General features: G+C 28.4%; 4 protein-coding genes across 4 annotated transcripts; 1 reads left to right on the forward strand and 3 right to left on the reverse strand.

The window, feature by feature from the left end:
* Positions 1-207: 207 nt before the first annotated feature.
* On the reverse strand, positions 208-732 carry GO595_004049 (uncharacterized protein; the record flags this gene model as incomplete). The annotated part of the gene is made up of 1 exon (XM_067917138.1): positions 208-732. One exon carries the CDS (start codon positions 730-732, stop codon positions 208-210), a length of 525 nt encoding a protein of 174 aa, XP_067775767.1.
* Positions 733-7,311: 6,579 nt separating this feature from the next.
* On the reverse strand, positions 7,312-8,397 carry GO595_004050 (uncharacterized protein; the record flags this gene model as incomplete). Its single annotated transcript, XM_067917139.1, has 1 exon — positions 7,312-8,397. One exon carries the CDS (start codon positions 8,395-8,397, stop codon positions 7,312-7,314), a length of 1,086 nt encoding a protein of 361 aa, XP_067775768.1.
* Positions 8,398-16,356: 7,959 nt separating this feature from the next.
* Positions 16,357-17,075, forward strand: GO595_004051 (Ras-related protein RABD1; the record flags this gene model as incomplete). The annotated part of the gene is made up of 2 exons (XM_067917140.1): positions 16,357-16,363; positions 16,492-17,075. 2 exons carry the CDS (start codon positions 16,357-16,359, stop codon positions 17,073-17,075), a joined length of 591 nt encoding a protein of 196 aa, XP_067775769.1.
* Positions 17,076-18,829: 1,754 nt separating this feature from the next.
* Positions 18,830-19,912, reverse strand: GO595_004052 (h-shippo 1; the record flags this gene model as incomplete). The annotated part of the gene is made up of 1 exon (XM_067917141.1): positions 18,830-19,912. The coding sequence occupies one exon, from the start codon at positions 19,910-19,912 to the stop codon at positions 18,830-18,832; it is 1,083 nt and encodes a 360-aa protein (XP_067775770.1).
* Positions 19,913-21,316: the final 1,404 nt, after the last annotated feature.

A 21,316-nucleotide genomic window follows, 5' to 3' on the forward strand; every position in this document is an offset into this window, starting at 1 on the left:
TTGGCATGTTCTGTTAAGTGTAATCCATATTCATCTGAATTACTCAATTTATAAATTGACCCTGGTTCTTCGCTTTCTTCTATATCGTCTTTTTTCATATCGAGTAAGTTAACAATATCTATATTTCTAAATCTCATATATGGAGCTATTTTAATTCTATTGTCCTTATGAAATCTATTTAAGTGTATTAACAATTCTTCCTCACTTTCATTTTGTACGAAATGGAAACCATGGACAAAATAGTAACTCTTTGTTCATACTGTTTTGTAATACTTTCGGTAAGTTATAAAATGTGAACCTAATTTCGTTTCTCATATAGTTAATTTCATTGACTGTGAACTTCCTGGGTTGGTATACTGAGTTTTCATCTTCTGTTTCAGTATTTGTTTCCTCATCATCTGCATAATATTCTTGTTCGTTAACGATATTCATTGGATATCTTATATTGTTTATCTCAGGGAGTACTATGGGTGTAGGTTGGTTGGATGTTTGGTAACTTGTTGTTTGATCTGATCGATATCTGATTTCCAAATTTTGTGCATAATTTTGGATTTGATCTTCTTTAAAGGGTTCTGGACTGGTGTACTTTGTTGTTGTGCTGTCTGTGGTCTCTAACCCTTGACTTTCTTCAGCATCAGATTGACGATGGCCGGACTCAAAAATTGTTGTTTCTTCTTCATAAAAGATATTGCTCCGCCCTCCTTGAACTTTGAGTTCATTGGTATGCTCCATTTTAAGTTTTGAGCTATCTTACTTCGAGATAATCTGGTATGTTCCAAGATCCTCTAATAATCGTCGGAACTTATATGGTTCTGCTCCTCTCCGAGAGCTCTATCCAATGGTGCGCTTTTCCCCTCTCGAAGTTGCTCAGGTGAAAAAAATAAAAAAATCCGCGCTGCTGGAATTTGGTGTTTATTTACGTGTGTTAGTGCTCATTTGGAATGAGTATGTGTTGTATAATGACGCGTCCGTCTTAATTTATTGTAGGTTAACCCTACTGTTATGATCAATGTTAGAACTGTTCTTTGGGGGTGGTCGAAACCGTTTTAATAGATCGTGTCACTTTTGTTTTCTTCTTATTCTTTTTAATAGTAGAATCTTTAACTATTTCTTCTTTCTTTTTTGCATTGATCGCGTATTGCAAAAGTCTAGATGATCGTACAACTCTTGTTCGTCTTTTTAACTCGTTAATACTTTTTCCTTTAAGTATTGAGTTCATCTTCGTCAAGTTATCTTCTTTCTTCTTCTTTTTGTTCTTGTCTATAATAAAGATCTTTCCTTTTATTATAGATTTTTGTATATTATCTTCTTTGATCGGTTTATTGTACTTCCTCTCTGCTTCATTTAATGCGAATTTCATGTATTCCTTTTGTTCTTCTTCATTGGTATCTGATGGTTCTGAGTTTGAAAAAAATATCTGAAAAAGGTACTTCTTCTAATTCTTCATCTTCATCTTTATCTTCTTCTTCTTCTTCAGGATTATAATTATCTTCATCAATAACATTAAAGTCTTCTTCTTCTCTTTCTATATTGTTTATATTATTGTTATTATTCTTATTTTGATTTTTATCTTTCTCATAAATTCTGTAAAATATTAACATAGATTCTCTCAATGCTGCAATAACACATCTTCTTGAAACTAAATGTATTAATCTTTTGTTTCCATTAAATAATTTCTTTAAATCTTTAGTAGTTTGATTCGGGATAATTCCTAATGATGAAATAATAATTATATAAAAATCTACTTCTATATTAAGTCTATTTTTGCATAATTCTATATAATCTCTATATTTTTCTTCTTTTTTCTTTTCTTCTAATAATAAGAGTTGATTCAGAGTTGTTATCGAGATTTCTGATCGTACCATACGGAGAATTGACTTCAATTAAAGTTAATCTATTGTTATTAATATACCATATGTCTGGTTTTAATGTTCCAATTGTTTTGTAATCTTTGTCTATTACTTTGGTGTTCCTATTAAATATTATATTATTACCTTCATAATTATTTTCTTTAATTCCTTTAATTATTTCTTCTACTATTGCATTATGTCTTTTAGTAGTTAAATTTCTAATTTTTTAAGCAACCATTAATTCTATGCATTAATGAATCATTTTGATTTAAATTACATCTATTGCATTTAGGATTTATATTTGGGTTTTTCTTATTTAAGATTTCATTTGTTGGTAAATTGTTACATCTTGCTAAAATAGCGAACTTAATAATATTATTACTTGTTGGTGCTCTAAAATTAGATAAAAAGAAGTTTGAATCAGTTGATTTATCCATTGTACAGAAAGTATGTGCTTTAAATGGTAATTTCTTAAGGTTGTCTAGGTGTTTTTTTCGTATCATTTTATTTAAATATTTTGTAATGTCTTTCTCATTAATAAATTCTTCTGTTTCTTCTTCCTCTTCTTTATTTTCTTTATTATCGATTTGATAGATAATACAATTATTTTCTTCTAGGTTTGGTTTAAAACCTACTTTTAAGTTATATAATGCTTTTACCGCTCTACAAAATGTACTATTTGTTTTTCTTTCCGATTTTTGTATAATTTTACCTTTATTATCAAAAGGAATTCCAAAATAAGGTGAGTTTTTCATCTACTTGTATTTTCCTATAGTCTAATTCTTTGTACATTGTCATTCTAATAAAATTCCTGATATTTAAATCCTTTGATAATAATAAACCTATAAATGTTCTTAATTGTAACACATAATTTCTTTCTTTAAAAGACATTAAACTTAAACCTCCTTCTTTATAATGTGTATAAAATAAATCTTTTGGTAAACCTTTTGTATTTAATATTTGATTTATTGAACCTCTAATAAATTCATCAAGTTTTTTAAGTTCTTTAATAGAGCATAAACCATTTAACATTTCAAAATCTAATTGAGGAGTAATTATTCTTTTAATTGCATCTATTATTTGATTAACTTTTAAAGGAGAATTAATTACTTGTATGATTTCTTGTTTAATTTTATTGATTTTTAGTTTGAGAATGTTGTTTTTTACTTTCACGATTTATTGCTATTGGTGCACCTAAATATTCTATATATTCCATTAATGGATGATTTGGTATTTCTTCATTATTAATAGTAAAACATTCATTTAAAGTTGGTCTTATATTATTAAAATATATATAAGATAGAGTCTTACATTTTTGTGAAGCTATTTTAAGTTTAAATATTTTACAAAATTCTTCTACTGTTTTAATCATATTTTGCATTCCATCTTGTGTATTAGAAATTAATATAACATCATCTGCATAAGCTTGAATATTAAAAAAAAAAAATTCATTTTCTCTCATTGGATCTTCTATAATTACTCCATCTTTTTTATTATAATTTTGTATTGCTTTGATTAAAGGTTCAAGACATAAATTAAATAGTGTTGGTGATAGAGGACAACCTTGTCTGACACCTCTATTGATGTTAATCCAATCTGAAGGTTTATTTCTTAGTTCTATTCTTGTTTTGGTATCTGTATATAAGTCTTTTTATTAATTTGATAAAATAATTCGGGAATCCTAATTGATTTAATGACCAAGTAATAAGCTTGTGAGGTACTGAATCGAAGGCTTTGGCGAAATCTAATGTTGTAATATAAATCGAATCTTTTGACCTCACTGATTGTGCAATTATTTCATTTATATTCGTAATGTGTTCAGTTATCCCATTGATATTGGTTTTAAAACCTTTTTGTACTGAACTTATGAATGGCGAAGAAACATTTAAATCTTGAATGCATCGTGCAAAGTGGCACATCATAATTCTGTATAAAGTTGGTGATATTGAAATTGGTCTCCAATTGGTGATTTCATCTGGATTATTCTTCTTAAATAACAATATAGTTCTTGATATTTTCCATAATTCTGGAATTTTCTTGAATCTCATTATTTGTTTAATTATGTTTCTGATTAATTTGACTGTAATATTAATTTTGATTTTCCAAATGGTATTAGAAATACCATCTGGACCTGTAGCTGATAAATTTGGTCTTGTAATAATTGCTTGTTTGATTCTGTCTTTGTCTAGTAACATTAGCTTAAGTAATTCTTCATCTTTGTTATCTAAGTTTTTATTCAAACAAAATATATCTGGAATATTGTTTTCTTGGTAATTTGGGAGGAATTCCCATTCATCTTTAAAATGCTTTTCTATTTTCTCAAATTCAATGTTGCATTCTGGTGTTGGTTCATTTGTAATGAACCATCTCATGGCTCTTTTTGGGTCTTCTGCATACATATCTTGCACCAATTGTGTATATTTCTTATTCCTTTCTTTTGAAATTTCGTTTTGATATTTGATTAATGAATTTTCAATATACTTCATTCTTTGCTCTCGATGATTTGGTTCTTCATCTATGATATTTCTGATATTATCTATATTATCACCTCCAAATGTAGTCATTAAAATTTCTTTGTCAATCTTATTTAATGCTTCTTTTATTGCCTCTTCTAAATAAGAGATGGAATTATTTCTTGTATCTGATTCTTGAAGTTTTTTTAGTTTGATAATTTTTTCCATATGCGATATTATTTTAAATAATTGGTTTTCTTGAATATATTTTCTTCTTAAATTTGTATTATGAATATTATCATTATTATCTTTCTTTTTATTGTTGCTTAAGCCTAACATATGATTTAATGGGATTTTGAGAGTTTTCCTAATAGTTTTTCTTAATATTAAATTAATTTTGCATAAACAACCTTGAAATATAATCCATTCTTCTTCTGTTTTTTCTTTAGTTTTACATTTCTTAAGCAAAGGTAAAATTTTGTTTTCAAAAACATTACTAATTTCTTTATAAATTTTATTTTTTTTTTTTTTATTAATTCTTGGTAATCTGATTATATGTGATTCTTGGAATTCATTCGCAAATATCCATTTTTTGCATTTATTAAGTAAAGTTTCTCTATCATTAATTGGTTGGTTCCTTGTGACTATCTTGTCTGCTGTTAATGAGTTAGTGTTATTAATTTCACTTTTATTTGTATCATTATCTTGGTTGATTTCTAATACTTCTACGTTGTTAATATTTGCTTTTTTGACTCGTTTTTCTTGTTTTCTATTCTCCTGTTTCTTCCTTTTTATTACATCATCTTTATTTTTAAATTCAATTTCAATTTCACCTTTTGCTAATTTGTTTAAGTTTTCTTTAGTTTCTTCTTCATTTCTTTTTAATCTTTTCTTCAATCTCTTTAATTTCATCTTTATCAGGATAATTAAAAACAATTGATTTAAATTTAACTTGATGTATAGGGATCTTAATATTTTCTTTTCTTGAAATATTATGCGCATGACTATTATGTAAAATTATATTTTTATGTGTTTCTGCTAATGCTTTTTTACAAAAAATCACAAATATATGCTTTCCTTTTTTCTTAATAATATATTTGCTGTTGGATTTATATCATATCTTTGAATATAGTTTAAAAATTAAAGCCCACATCCATCCAAAATCTCTTTTTATCTTCATTATAATTGGAGTGTCTTTTCACTATATGGTTATTAAATGTGTCTTCACAATCTGTAATATAATTACAATTATGTAAAGGACATGCATAAAGAGTTTTCCGATAAGTTGAAAGTTGTTTATTACCTTTATCAAATTGCATCCAATATGTTTTTTTTCTTAATATCGATCCTAAACAATCATAAATAATATTCCCATTTCTTCTTTTTTTTTTTTTTTCTGAATTTTCATGCCTCTTTAAGTCGGTGACTGCATTGAAAGCTTGATAATCACATTTATGGCAAATAAATGGACCAATACCTGGGAATTTATCGAAAACTAACATTAGATTTATGATAGGTATTCTTGTTTCATCTGTTTTATTTAAGAATAGATCTTTATCAATTTTATAACTTCTCCATTTATCAATTGTTTGTTTTAACTCTAATGTTGTTTTAATATTTTTAAGGTTGAGATAAAGTTCTTCTGGCGTGTGTATAATGATTTCTTTATTCATATTAACATTATTATTGTTGTTTGGTGGTGTATTCTCATTGGGTTCATTATTGCTTTCGATATTTTGATTTACTTGTTGTGATTCTTCTACTGTTTGTTTAACATCATCATCCTTGAAGTTAGTTACTTTGTTATTATTCGATGTTTTATTAGTTTCTTCATTTTTGCTTTGAATGAAATTATAATTTCCACTTGGTACAATAATATCAATATCTTTATAAATATAATTAATTTTTGGGATTGTAATGTTAATATTTGTTTGCGATTCATTAACTTTGATATTTGGAATAGTTATTGTTTTATTTTCATCGATATAATTGAAGTTTGGTGTTTTTAATATAAATATTTTCACTCGTAACATTAATTTCGGGTTTTGGAATATTAATTTTATTTTCTGAATAACAAAAGTTTGGTATAGGGACATTAATATTTTCATTAACTTGATTTATTTTAAGATTTGGAATATCAATTGTTTCTTCAGCATGATTATATTTTGGAATAATAACATTCTTTACTTCATTTTGAACTTTAAAGTCTGGGATTGGGATATTAATATTAAGATCTTGTCTAAAATATTTTGGTATTGAGATATTTGTTTCATTTTCTGTAAGGTTAAATTTAGGTATAATAACATTTTTCTCTTCGTTCTGTACTTTATAATCTGGGATTGGGATATTAACATTAAGATCTTGTCTAAAATATTTTGGTAATGAAATATTTGTTTCGTTTTCTGTAATATTAAACTTAGGTATAGTAATATTTTTTCTCTTCATTTTGTAAATTAAATTTAGGCATTGGAATATTAATATCGAAATCTTGTTTGTGATATTTAGGCAATAAAATATTGTTAATTTCTTCATTTATATTAAATTTCGGAATCCTAATGTATTGATCTTTTTGTATAAAATTAATTTTGGGAATCGGTAAATTTTTTGATCTCTTCTATTATTTCTATTTTTGGTACTTGAATATTTTCTTCATATCTTTCAACATTAAATTCTGGGATTGTAATATCATTTTTCTTCTGTTGTTTTATTAAAATGTGGTATTATAACATCTTCTGGAAATATTTTAAAGTTTGGGATTCTAATGTTTATATCTTGTGAATTTAAATTGGGATTAGGTCTGTTATTAGGATTATCATTATCACCTGTAATAATTCCTAATGTTGGGAATTTATTGTTTTTGGATAAAAGAAATAGAAAACCATCAAAGAAAACAACATTTTCTGAGCATATCACTATAATAAACATTTGAGTTTGCGTGATCCGTGAGATGTAAACCATATTCATCAGAATTATTTATTTGTATTTTATTACAGAATGGACACTTAATATTAAAAAATTATTCCTGGTTCCTCACTTTCTTCAATTGCATTAGTATTAATGTTAAGGAAGTTAACTATGTCTATATCTCTGAATCTCATATATGGTGCTAATTCAATTCTTCTCCCTTTATGAAACTTGTTTAAATGTATAAATAATTCTTCAACGCTTTCGTTAAAAAAAAAAAAAAAAGGAAACCATGGACAAAATAATAATTCTTTTTTCATATTATTTCGTATTGCTATCGGTAAGTTGTAGTATGTGAATCTTATTTCATTCCTCATTAAATTTATTTCATCTCCTGTTAGTGTTCTTGGTCTAAGCATTATATCTTCTACTTCTGTATCTGTACAAGTTTCTTCATCATCTGCATAGTATTCTTGCTCATTAACTATCTTCATATGGTATCTAGTGATACTTGGTACTAATTGTGGATGTGTTTGGTAACTTGGTGTTTGATCTGATCGAAATCTGATTTCGAGATTTTGTTCTTCATTTGGTCCCATATTCTCTCTGAAAGGTTCTGGACTGGTGTATGTCGATTCTGTGTTGCTTGCGGTGTACTTCGTTGAACTTTCTTCTGCATCTAATCGAAATCTGATTTCGGAATTTCGTTCGTCATATGGGCTTGAACTTTCTCTGAAAGGTTCTGGGCTGGTGTATATTGATTCTGTGTTGCTTGCGGTGTACTCTGTTGAACTTTCTTCTGCATCTGATCGAAATCTGATTTCGAAATTTCGTTCGTCTCTTGGGCTCAAACTTTCTCTGAATGGCTCTGGGCTGGTGTATATTGATTCTGTGTTGCTTGTGATGTTCTCCGTCGAACTTTCTTCTGCATCTGATTCAGGATGGCCGGACTTAAAAAACGGGTTCTTCTTGATAAATTTAGCATTATTAGGCTCTATTTTTGGTCTTGATTTTCGTGTTGTGCATAGTTTCGAGCCTAAATGTTTATCTCGGAGAGATAATCTGATATGTTCCGAGATTCTCCAATGATCGTCGGAACTCATATGGTTCTGCTCCTCTCCGGGAGCTCTATCCAATGGTGCGCTTTTCCCCTCTCTAAGTTGCTCAGGTGAAAAAAATAAAAAATCCATTCCGCGCTGCTGGAATTTGGTGTTTATTTACGTGTGTTAGTGCTCATTTGGAATGAGTATGTGTTGTATAATGACGCGTCCGTCTTAATTTATTGTAGGTTAACCCTACTGTTATGATCAATGTTAGAACTGTTCTTTGGGGGTGGTCGAAACCGTTTTAATAGATCGTGTCACTTTTGTTTTCTTCTTATTCTTTTTAATAGTAGAATCTTTAACTATTTCTTCTTTCTTTTTTGCATTGATCGCGTATTGCAAAAGTCTAGATGATCGTACAACTCTTGTTCGTCTTTTTAACTCGTTAATACTTTTTCCTTTAAGTATTGAGTTCATCTTCGTCAAGTTATCTTCTTTCTTCTTCTTTTTGTTCTTGTCTATAATAAAGATCTTTCCTTTTATTATAGATTTTTGTATATTATCTTCTTTGATCGGTTTATTGTACTTCCTCTCTGCTTCATTTAATGCGAATTTCATGTATTCCTTTTGTTCTTCTTCATTGGTATCTGATGGTTCTGAGTTTGAAAAAATATCTGAAAAAAGGTACTTCTTCTAATTCTTCATCTTCATCTTTATCTTCTTCTTCTTCTTCAGGATTATAATTATCTTCATCAATAACATTAAAGTCTTCTTCTTCTCTTTCTATATTGTTTATATTATTGTTATTATTCTTATTTTGATTTTTATCTTTCTCATAAATTCTGTAAAATATTAACATAGATTCTCTCAATGCTGCAATAACACATCTTCTTGAAACTAAATGTATTAATCTTTTGTTTCCATTAAATAATTTCTTTAAATCTTTAGTAGTTTGATTCGGGATAATTCCTAATGATGAAATAATAATTATATAAAAATCTACTTCTATATTAAGTCTATTTTTGCATAATTCTATATAATCTCTATATTTTTCTTCTTTTTCTTTTCTTCTAATAATAAGAGTTGATTCAGAGTTGTTATCGAGATTTCTGATCGTACCATACGGAGAATTGACTTCAATTAAAGTTAATCTATTGTTATTAATATACCATATGTCTGGTTTTAATGTTCCAATTGTTTTGTAATCTTTGTCTATTACTTTGGTGTTCCTATTAAATATTATATTATTACCTTCATAATTATTTTCTTTAATTCCTTTAATTATTTCTTCTACTATTGCATTATGTCTTTTAGTAGTTAAATTTCTAATTTTTTAAGCAACCATTAATTCTATGCATTAATGAATCATTTTGATTTAAATTACATCTATTGCATTTAGGATTTATATTTGGGTTTTTCTTATTTAAGATTTCATTTGTTGGTAAATTGTTACATCTTGCTAAAATAGCGAACTTAATAATATTATTACTTGTTGGTGCTCTAAAATTAGATAAAAAAGAAGTTTGAATCAGTTGATTTATCCATTGTACAGAAAGTATGTGCTTTAAATGGTAATTTCTTAAGGTTGTCTAGGTGTTTTTTTCGTATCATTTTATTTAAATATTTTGTAATGTCTTTCTCATTAATAAATTCTTCTGTTTCTTCTTCCTCTTCTTTATTTTCTTTATTATCGATTTGATAGATAATACAATTATTTTCTTCTAGGTTTGGTTTAAAACCTACTTTTAAGTTATATAATGCTTTTACCGCTCTACAAAATGTACTATTTGTTTTTCTTTCCGATTTTTGTATAATTTTACCTTTATTATCAAAAGGAATTCCAAAATAAGGTGAGTTTTCATCTACTTGTATTTTCCTATAGTCTAATTCTTTGTACATTGTCATTCTAATAAAATTCCTGATATTTAAATCCTTTGATAATAATAAACCTATAAATGTTCTTAATTGTAACACATAATTTCTTTCTTTAAAAGACATTAAACTTAAACCTCCTTCTTTATAATGTGTATAAAATAAATCTTTTGGTAAACCTTTTGTATTTAATATTTGATTTATTGAACCTCTAATAAATTCATCAAGTTTTTTAAGTTCTTTAATAGAGCATAAACCATTTAACATTTCAAAATCTAATTGAGGAGTAATTATTCTTTTAATTGCATCTATTATTTGATTAACTTTTAAAGGAGAATTAATTACTTGTATGATTTCTTGTTTAATTTTATTGATTTTTAGTTTGAGAATGTTGTTTTTTACTTTCACGATTTATTGCTATTGGTGCACCTAAATATTCTATATATTCCATTAATGGATGATTTGGTATTTCTTCATTATTAATAGTAAAACATTCATTTAAAGTTGGTCTTATATTATTAAAATTTATATAAGATAAAGTTTTGCATTTTTGTGAAGCTATTTTAAGTTTAAAAATTTTACAAAATTCTTCTACTGTTTTAATCATATTTTGCATTCCATCTTGTGTATTAGAAATTAATATAACATCATCTGCATAAGCTTGAATATTAAAAAAGAAAAATTCATTTTCTCTCATTGGATCTTCTATAATTACTCCATCTTTTTTATTATAATTTTTGTATTGCTTTGATTAAAGGTTCAAGACATAAATTAAATAGTGTTGGTGATAGAGGACAACCTTGTCTGACACCTCTATTGATGTTAATCCAATCTGAAGGTTTATTTCTTAGTTCTATTCTTGTTTTGGTATCTGTATATAAGTCTTTTATTAATTTGATAAAATAATTCGGGAATCCTAATTGATTTAATGACCAAGTAATAAGCTTGTGAGGTACTGAATCGAAGGCTTTGGCGAAATCTAATGTTGTAATATAAATCGAATCTTTTGACCTCACTGATTGTGCAATTATTTCATTTATATTCGTAATGTGTTCAGTTATCCCATTGATATTGGTTTTAAAACCTTTTTGTACTGAACTTATGAATGGCGAAGAAACATTTAAATCTTGAATGCATCGTGCAAAGTGGCACATCATAATTCTGTATAAAGTTGGTGATATTGAAATTGGTCTCCAATTGGTGATTTCATCTGGATTATTCTTCTTAAATAACAATATAGTTCTTGATATTTTCCATAATTCTGGAATTTTCTTGAATCTCATTATTTGTTTAATTATGTTTCTGATTAATTTGACTGTAATATTAATTTTGATTTTCCAAATGGTATTAGAAATACCATCTGGACCTGTAGCTGATAAATTTGGTCTTGTAATAATTGCTTGTTTGATTCTGTCTTTGTCTAGTAACATTAGCTTAAGTAATTCTTCATCTTTGTTATCTAAGTTTTTATTCAAACAAAATATATCTGGAATATTGTTTTCTTGGAAATTTGGGAGGAATTCCCATTCATCTTTAAAATGCTTTTCTATTTTCTCAAATTCAATGTTGCATTCTGGTGTTGGTTCATTTGTAATGAACCATCTCATGGCTCTTTTTGGGTCTTCTGCATACATATCTTGCACCAATTGTGTATATTTCTTATTCCTTTCTTTTGAAATTTCGTTTTGATATTTGATTAATGAATTTTCAATATACTTCATTCTTTGCTCTCGATGATTTGGTTCTTCATCTATGATATTTCTGATATTATCTATATTATCACCTCCAAATGTAGTCATTAAAATTTCTTTGTCAATCTTATTTAATGCTTCTTTTATTGCCTCTTCTAAATAAGAGATGGAATTATTTCTTGTATCTGATTCTTGAAGTTTTTTTAGTTTGATAAATTTTTTTCCATATGCGATATTATTTTTAAATAATTGGTTTTCTTGAATATATTTTCTTCTTAAATTTGTATTATGAATATTATCATTATTATCTTTCTTTTTATTGTTGCTTAAGCCTAACATATGATTTAATGGGATTTTGAGAGTTTTCCTAATAGTTTTTCTTAATATTAAATTAATTTTGCATAAACAACCTTGAAATATAATCCATTCTTCTTCTGTTTTTTCTTTAGTTTTACATTTCTTAAGCAAAGGTAAAATTTTGTTTTCAAAAAACATTACTAATTTCTTTATAAATTTTATTTTTAATATTTTTATTAATTCTTGGTAATCTGATTATATGTGATTCTTGGAATTCATTCGCAAATATCCATTTTTTGCATTTATTAAGTAAAGTTTCTCTATCATTAATTGGTTGGTTCCTTGTGACTATCTTGTCTGCTGTTAATGAGTTAGTGTTATTAATTTCACTTTTATTTGTATCATTATCTTGGTTGATTTCTAATACTTCTACGTTGTTAATATTTGCTTTTTTGACTCGTTTTTCTTGTTTTCTATTCTCCTGTTTCTTCCTTTTTATTACATCATCTTTATTTTTAAATTCAATTTCAATTTCACCTTTTGCTAATTTGTTTAAGTTTTCTTTAGTTTCTTCTTCATTTCTTTTTAATCTTTTCTTCAATCTCTTTAATTTCATCTTTATCAGGATAATTAAAAACAATTGATTTAAATTTAACTTGATGTATAGGGATCTTAATATTTTCTTTTCTTGAAATATTATGCGCATGACTATTATGTAAAATTATATTTTTATGTGTTTCTGCTAAAAAAAAAAAAAAAAAATCACAAATATATGCTTTCCTTTTTCTTAATAATATATTTGCTGTTGGATTTATATCATATCTTTGAATATAGTTTAAAATTAAAGCCCACATCCATCCAAAATCTCTTTTATCTTCATTATAATTGGAGTGTCTTTTCACTATATGGTTATTAAATGTGTCTTCACAATCTGTAATATAATTACAATTATGTAAAGGACATGCATAAAGAGTTTTCCGATAAGTTGAAAGTTGTTTATTACCTTTATCAAATTGCATCCAATATGTTTTTTTTCTTAATATCGATCCTAAACAATCATAAATAATATTCCCATTTCTTCTTTTTCCATTATGGGCTGAATTTTCATGCCTCTTTAAGTCGGTGACTGCATTGAAAGCTTGATAATCACATTTATGGCAAATAAATGGACCAATACCTGGGAATTTATCGAAAACTAACATTAGATTTATGATAGGGATTCGAGCTTGATCGGTTTTATTTAATAATAGATCTTTATCAATTTTATAACTTCTCCATTTATCAATTGTTTGTTTTAACTCTAATGTTGTTTTAATATTTTTTAAGGTTGAGATAAAGTTCTTCTGGCGTGTGTATAATGATTTCTTTATTCATATTAACATTATTATTGTTGTTTGGTGGTGTATTCTCATTGGGTTCATTATTGCTTTCGATATTTTGATTTACTTGTTGTGATTCTTCTACTGTTTGTTTAACATCATCATCCTTGAAGTTAGTTACTTTGTTATTATTCGATGTTTTATTAGTTTCTTCATTTTTGCTTTGAATGAAATTATAATTTCCACTTGGTACAATAATATCAATATCTTTATAAATATAATTAATTTTTGGGATTGTAATGTTAATATTTGTTTGCGATTCATTAACTTTGATATTTGGAATAGTTATTGTTTTATTTTCATCGATATAATTGAAGTTTGGTGTTTTTAATATAAATATTTTCACTCGTAACATTAATTTCGGGTTTTGGAATATTAATTTTATTTTCTGAATAACAAAAGTTTGGTATAGGGACATTAATATTTTCATTAACTTGATTTATTTTAAGATTTGGAATATCAATTGTTTCTTCAGCATGATTATATTTTGGAATAATAACATTCTTTACTTCATTTTGAACTTTAAAGTCTGGGATTGGGATATTAATATTAAGATCTTGTCTAAAATATTTTGGTATTGAAATATTTGTTTCATTTTCTGTAAGGTTAAATTTAGGTATAATAACATTTTTTCTCTTCGTTCTGTACTTTATAATCTGGGATTGGGATATTAACATTAAGATCTTGTCTAAAATATTTTGGTAATGAAATATTTGTTTCGTTTTCTGTAATATTAAACTTAGGTATAGTAATATTTTTCTCTTCATTTTGTAAATTAAATTTAGGCATTGGAATATTAATATCGAAATCTTGTTTGTGATATTTAGGCAATAAAATATTGTTAATTTCTTCATTTATATTAAATTTCGGAATCCTAATGTATTGATCTTTTTGTATAAAATTAATTTTGGGAATCGGTAAATTTTTGATCTCTTCTATTATTTCTATTTTTGGTACTTGAATATTTTCTTCATATCTTTCAACATTAAATTCTGGGATTGTAATATCATTTTCTTCTGTTGTTTTATTAAAATGTGGTATTATAACATCTTCTGGAAATATTTTAAAGTTTGGGATTCTAATGTTTATATCTTGTGAATTTAAATTGGGATTAGGTCTGTTATTAGGATTATCATTATCACCTGTAATAATTCCTAATGTTGGGAATTTATTGTTTTTGGATAAAAGAAATAGAAAACCATCAAGAAAACAACATTTTCTGAGCATATCACTATAATAAACATTTGAGTTTGCGTGATCCGTGAGATGTAAACCATATTCATCAGAATTATTTAATTGTATTTTTATTACAGAATGGACACTTAATATTAAAAAATTATTCCCTGGTTCCTCACTTTCTTCAATTTCATTATTATTAATGTTAAGTAAATTAACTATGTCTATATCTCTGAATCTCATATATGGTGCTAATTCAATTCTTCTCCCTTTATGAAACTTGTTTAAATGTATAAATAATTCTTCAACGCTTTCGTTTTGCCAAGTACAAAAAGGAAACCATGGACAAAATAATAATTCTTTTTTCATATTATTTCGTATTGCTATCGGTAAGTTGTAGTATGTGAATCTTATTTCATTCCTCATTAAATTTATTTCATCTCCTGTTAGTGTTCTTGGTCTAAGCATTATATCTTCTACTTCTGTATCTGTACAAGTTTCTTCATCATCTGCATAGTATTCTTGCTCATTAACTATCTTCATATGGTATCTAGTGATACTTGGTACTAATTGTGGATGTGTTTGGTAACTTGGTGTTTGATCTGATCGAAATCTGATTTCGAGATTTTGTTTTTCATTTGGTCCCATATTCTCTCTGAAAGGTTCTGGACTGGTGTATGTCGATTCTGTGTTGCTTGCGGTGTACTCCGTTGAACTTTCTTCTGCATCTGATCGAAATCTGATTTCGAAATTTCGTTCGTCTCTTGGGCTCAAACTTTCTCTGAAAGGTTCTGGACTGGTGTATGTCGATTCTGTGTTGCTTGCGGTGTACTCTGTTGAACTTTCTTCTGCATCTGATCGAAATCTGATTTCGAAATTTCGTTCGTCTCTTGGGCTCAAACTTTCTCTGAATGGCTCTGGGCTGGTGTATATTGATTCTGTGTTGCTTGTGATGTTCTCCGTCGAACTTTCTTCTGCATCTGATTCAGGATGGCCGGACTTAAAAAACGGGTTCTTCTTGATAAATTTAGCATTATTAGGCTCTATTTTTGGTCTTGATTTTCGTGTTGTGCATAGTTTCGAGCCTAAATGTTTATCTCGGAGAGATAATCTGATATGTTCGGAGATTCTCCAATGATCGTCGGAACTCATATGGTTCTGCTCCTCTCCGGGAGCTCTATCCAATGGTGCGCTTTTCCCCTCTCTAAGTTGCTCAGGTGAAAAAAATAAAAAATCCATTCCGCGCTGCTGGAATCGAACCAGCGACCCTTTGATGACTACTTTTCTACAGTCAAATGCTCTACCACTGAGCTAAGAGCGGCGCTGTTATTTTTTTTATTATAAGTCCAAATTTTTTAAAATACATCAAATGATACACATTATCCAAATTTTTGATTCGAAATAAATCAAAAATCTGATAAGCAAACACTTACAGAGTCATTGTAAATCAAGCGATAACAAACCAACACCAGTAAACATTTATTTTTGTATCAAAATCATTATAAAAATTGTCAAAAAATCATAATATATTTTATAGTGAAGTGCTACACCATAAAGAATTATTTCAAAATATCCTAAAATAATAACCAAATAATGGAAGGAATCAAAGCTTCTTTTGGTACAAAACTTAGAGAGAATTTGATCGTTGTAACCGCTCTAGCAAAAAAATTGATATCAAACCGTTTAGTAGTATGGTTCGTTCGACCGTTTGCCAAAAAAGGGCAATAATTAAAGGATATTTGAACGCAAAGGGCAAATTTACTATTTTTTGAATGTCAAGCACCGATTTCGACCTTCTTTTCAGTATATTTTAATTCTTACATCAGAGGTTCTTCTTATCGGAGATTCAGGTACTGGTAAAAGCTGTATCCTTATCCGTTTTGCAGAAAACATTTTTAGCGATAACTATATCTCTACAATTGGCGTTGATTTCAAGATCAAGACAATTGAGATAGAAGGAAAGACAGTAAAGATGCAGGTATGGGATACTGCTGGACAAGAACGATTCAGAACAATCACAGCTTCATATTACCGCGGAAGCAATGGCATTATCCTTGTATACGATGTCACTGACCGCGAATCATTTGATCATATCAACTATTGGATGAAAGAAATCGATCGTTTAGCAACTCCAGACGTTTGTCGACTTCTTGTTGGAAATAAGATTGATCTTGAAGACAAGCGTGTTGTCACAACTGAAGAAGGACAAGCTCTTGCTAACCAGTATGGAGTTGCCTTCATTGAAACATCTGCCAAAGATAACAATAACATTGAAATGACATTCCAGAAAATGGCAGAAGCTATGCAGAAGAAACAAGGAGCAGGTGGCCCATCTGCTAATGGCTCTTCTGGAAGTGTTCCAATTGGCGCTTCAAAGAAAGTACAAGACAATGGTGGCTGCGGCTGCTAAAGTAAAAACACCAACTCATTAACGACCGTTTATAACATCAATTCCAGTGGTTTACAATTATTTTTTATTGAAAACATACAACAAAATTTAGTTCTGATGTTTTGATGAGAGAAATTCTTCAAGATCACTCTGAATAACATTAAAATGCCTTTTGACCCAGAGAAAGATTCCTTGTTTGTTCCGTTTTTCATCTCTGGTTGGATAAATACCATATTTAGGTCCAACTATCTTTGAAAACTCAACAATATCCCGATGTCTGATTTGTACATTTGATCCACGAGATAATTCCTTTGCAAAATTTGCAGCTTCAACTTCATCATTATGATCTAATACAATTTTATTAACTTTTGGTAAAGAATTTGGATCTGGTGGAATACTTGGGGATTTCAATGAACAAAATGATGAAATTAATAATGGATTTGAAAGTGCTTTTTTTAAAGATTCAAGACCTTTTAAAATTGTTTGTTCTTCAGATGGAGAAACTTTTGCTCTATTAAATAGCCCAGTTAAAGCATCATGGAGTTCACTTCCATCACCTTTTAACATCTTTTTTCTTGTCTAAATTGAATTAAGCGTCACTTTTTGTTAAAATTTTCTAAAATTTACATAAAATGGATTTTGTTGGGAAACTTCTTAATTCTTTCCAATCTTTTCCAGAATATAATGCATTAATATCTTCCATTGAAGACCTTCAAAAAAATGATGGAAAAATTCTAAGCGGATTACAAGTTGCAATTGGTCCCGCATTTAATGATTTTGCAAAAATGCAAGATCAAAAGCTCAAAGAAGGATTGTTCACTCTACAAAATATGGCCATAGCAGAAGTTACAGCTCTCCGAACCCTTTTTGAAGATACGTCATCTTTTTCGAGCAATATCAAACAAATTAATATATTTCATGAAGGAATTGTCAAAAAACGCAAAGAAATACAACAGCTTCAAGCACGTTATGATAAATATGACAAAAGAGTGAAATCATTTAACGAACCTGAAAAATCAATTACGTCATTTTCTGTCAGTTCTCTTTTTAGAAGTAAAAAGCATCAAACATACGAAGAATGCTGTGCAAAGAAAAACAGTATTTATGAAGAACTTGAATCACTTAAGCAAGAAAGTGAAAAAGAAGAAAAAGAATATCAAAAAACTTTTATACAAATTATTGTTTCTGCATTTGAATCATATTCTGCAGCATATCTTAGGTGTATGAAAGAAATTGGAAGATGTGCAAAAGAAATGTCAAATTATGTTGATTGCTTATCTGAAGAAAGCGGCGATCCTTCAATAAAAGAACTCGAAGCAAAATTGAAATTACTCGAATCGGAAAATCTGGATTAATTCCATATGTTTGTTGTAAATATTTTTTAATTAATGCAATTTTTTTTGTTACATTTCTATAATTTTTTTTAATTTACAAGATAAGATAACTGAAATACCAATTTCGGTGAATTGATGTCATCTCTTTTGTTAAAATGTAAATTATCTAATTTATATATATATATATATTATGCTTGGAATGTTCAATGTAAAGATTATAATTGGTAAAGTGTTAACAATTTTGGTTTTGCATTTTGAATTGCATTAACTCAACAAATGAATTTATTTTGGTATCAAATGATTCATTGAATTCAAAGCCTATATAGAGTTCAGTTCTGTTTGATGAAGGATTAGTTGGTATTTTATAAAATTAATATATAAGTATAGAAGAGTCTTCCAAATGAATTTGCAAATTAAAAAGAGACATTTCAAATAAAACATTTATTTCGATATTTTATGTCCTTTCTTTGAAGCCGAAATTTCATTATTTTTCGGATCGTAGTAACCAGGTCCCGGCTTTTTAGCCTCTTCTTTTAAGTTCACTACAAATCTATCACCAGATCCAAGGAATCCGGTGATCGAAGAGCTCTTAGGCTTTATGTCAACGCATCCATAGCTATCAGGAGAAGGTATTTCGTCGTGCGGATTCTTTGTTTTAGAGCGAACGCCAATGGTTTTCTTCTTTGGTACAATCGACGATGGAATATCATACATCCCTGGACCAGGTGATACTGTTTCATAACTCGTTGGCGGCCGAGAGTGCATTGACATTTTTCGTGGTTTAATCGTTGTACCAACATCATAATAAGGCATTGGGTTAACATCGAATGAACGTACTTTTGTCCTTCCTTTGAGACTCGGACCTATTTTAGTGGACTTTGGAGTGCCTTGGTAATCTAATGGACCTGGCGTGATTTCAATTGGTTGATCTCTAGATCCTTTGGGAAAAGAAAACTTTGGTGTACTAGACCCTATTTTTTCCCTGATGTTATACATAGGACCTGGATGTTGCTTACGTCGAAAAGGTTCTGGTGTTTTAGATGAGATTGTCATTGGACGACGTTGTTCCATTGGCGGCTTAGGATAATATGTTCCTGGTGCAACAGTTGCACTATCTACAAAGTAATCAAATCGTTTACCAACGCCAATGGAATATTTGGGACCATTGAAAGTACTTGTAGGAAGAGTATAACTTCCGGGACCAGGCGTAACATCAGAAGTTGTAGGATGTCGGTTGTGAATTGAAGTTTTAGGACCTTTGCCAATTGTAGTTGATACATAAGATGGTCCTGGGAAATTGTCGCTTTCTTTTTTTGTATAATACTTGCGACCAATTGTTGAGCCTTTTTTACTGAGTGTTGATGGAAGTAAGTTATAAGAAGGATCATAATCAATTTCAAATTGTTTATGTCGAGAACGCATTGTAAACTTCGGTCCAGAACCAATCGTACTAGGGATATCATAGTTGCCTACAGGTGGATAATCGGAATCATTTCTTCCTATTGCGAAATCATCAAAAGTCATGTTGTTGGCATTTTCGAAGACAAAAACGATAGGATATTAACGGTCATAAAGTTACAAGTTTTGAATGTCACTTTTCTCCATTTTTTGTCACTTGTGGCATTTCAACAGACTTTATGAAAATTTGAATGGCATATTTAGTAATGACTTCCTACTTCGACGAGGCATCACTCTCAGATCTTTTTAAAACTCATACCCTTGCTGCCATTGGTTTCTGTGAGGCAGTCCTTTGTCATCTTAAAGAATTTACAACATTTGATGAATTTATAGAATATGTTAAAAAGAACGAACATCTTTCCACATGTCAGAAATCATGGGCAGCTCCAGAACTTGCTATTCATTGTCATACATGTGAAGAACAAGAACAAAGTTGTATATGTTTTGAATGTTATCTTAATGGAAACCATGAAGGTCATGCAATAATTTTCAAGCCTAATGTAATTGGAAGCTGTGACTGTGGTGATCTATCACTTTGGAAACAATCAGGTTTTTGTTGTCATCATCAAAATGTTTGTGAACATCCAGAAGAAAAATATCTTGAAAAAGACATTATGAATATTCTTATTTCTATTTTTACATGTGCATCCAAATACGTACATGAAATTGCCAAAGATAAACCGTCACATTTAATCAAGTTAATTGACTGGTTCTTAAAATTTGTTAATCTTGGTGATGGCTGCCGTCGATGTGTTGTCTTAGGCTTTACAAAAAATGATTCATTTTATAATATTTTAAATAATGCGCTTGACAATAAATTAGCAATCAACAAAAAGATCGTTGAACTTTTTGGATGTCTTTTGATCGACAACGTCTTTTCAGAGTATTTTGCGAATGCCAATTTCCGATGTCTTATTACATATATGAAATATTGGTATGAATCACCTGAGAATGAACGGAATTTAACAAATCTTCGACCACTTTCGAGCTTTCTGTTTCATTCTTATTCTATGAAACCACTTCAACTTAACATAAATAATCAAAATTTTGATTGGATTTCATTATATATTAAAGTATTAGAATTAACTCGAGAATATAGCCTAAGAATGGTTGGGAATGAAAACAAAAATATTTTATTTCCACAATTTGATTTTGCTTTTCTCCATCAAATTATAAATGCTGTTATTCGTATACCAAATGAACATAAGAATATGATATTACTATTAAACAAAATTACATCAATTTTACTTAAACCTGATGAAAGAGGTATAACAAATATTAATGAAATTACTCAAATACCACATTTTCCTAATATATTATATAATATTTATATTGGTATTACATTACAAGAAATGGAACATTTAGAAGAAATTGATTCAAAATATTTACTTGAGAAATTTGATAATTATTATACTGAATTATATGGAAATGAAAATAATGAACAACTTTTAAAGTGTTCATTATTTGATA

Source organism: Histomonas meleagridis, assembly GCF_020186115.1.
Source record: "Histomonas meleagridis strain 2922-C6/04-10x chromosome Unknown contig_242, whole genome shotgun sequence".
NCBI lineage: Eukaryota > Parabasalia > Tritrichomonadida > Dientamoebidae > Histomonas > Histomonas meleagridis.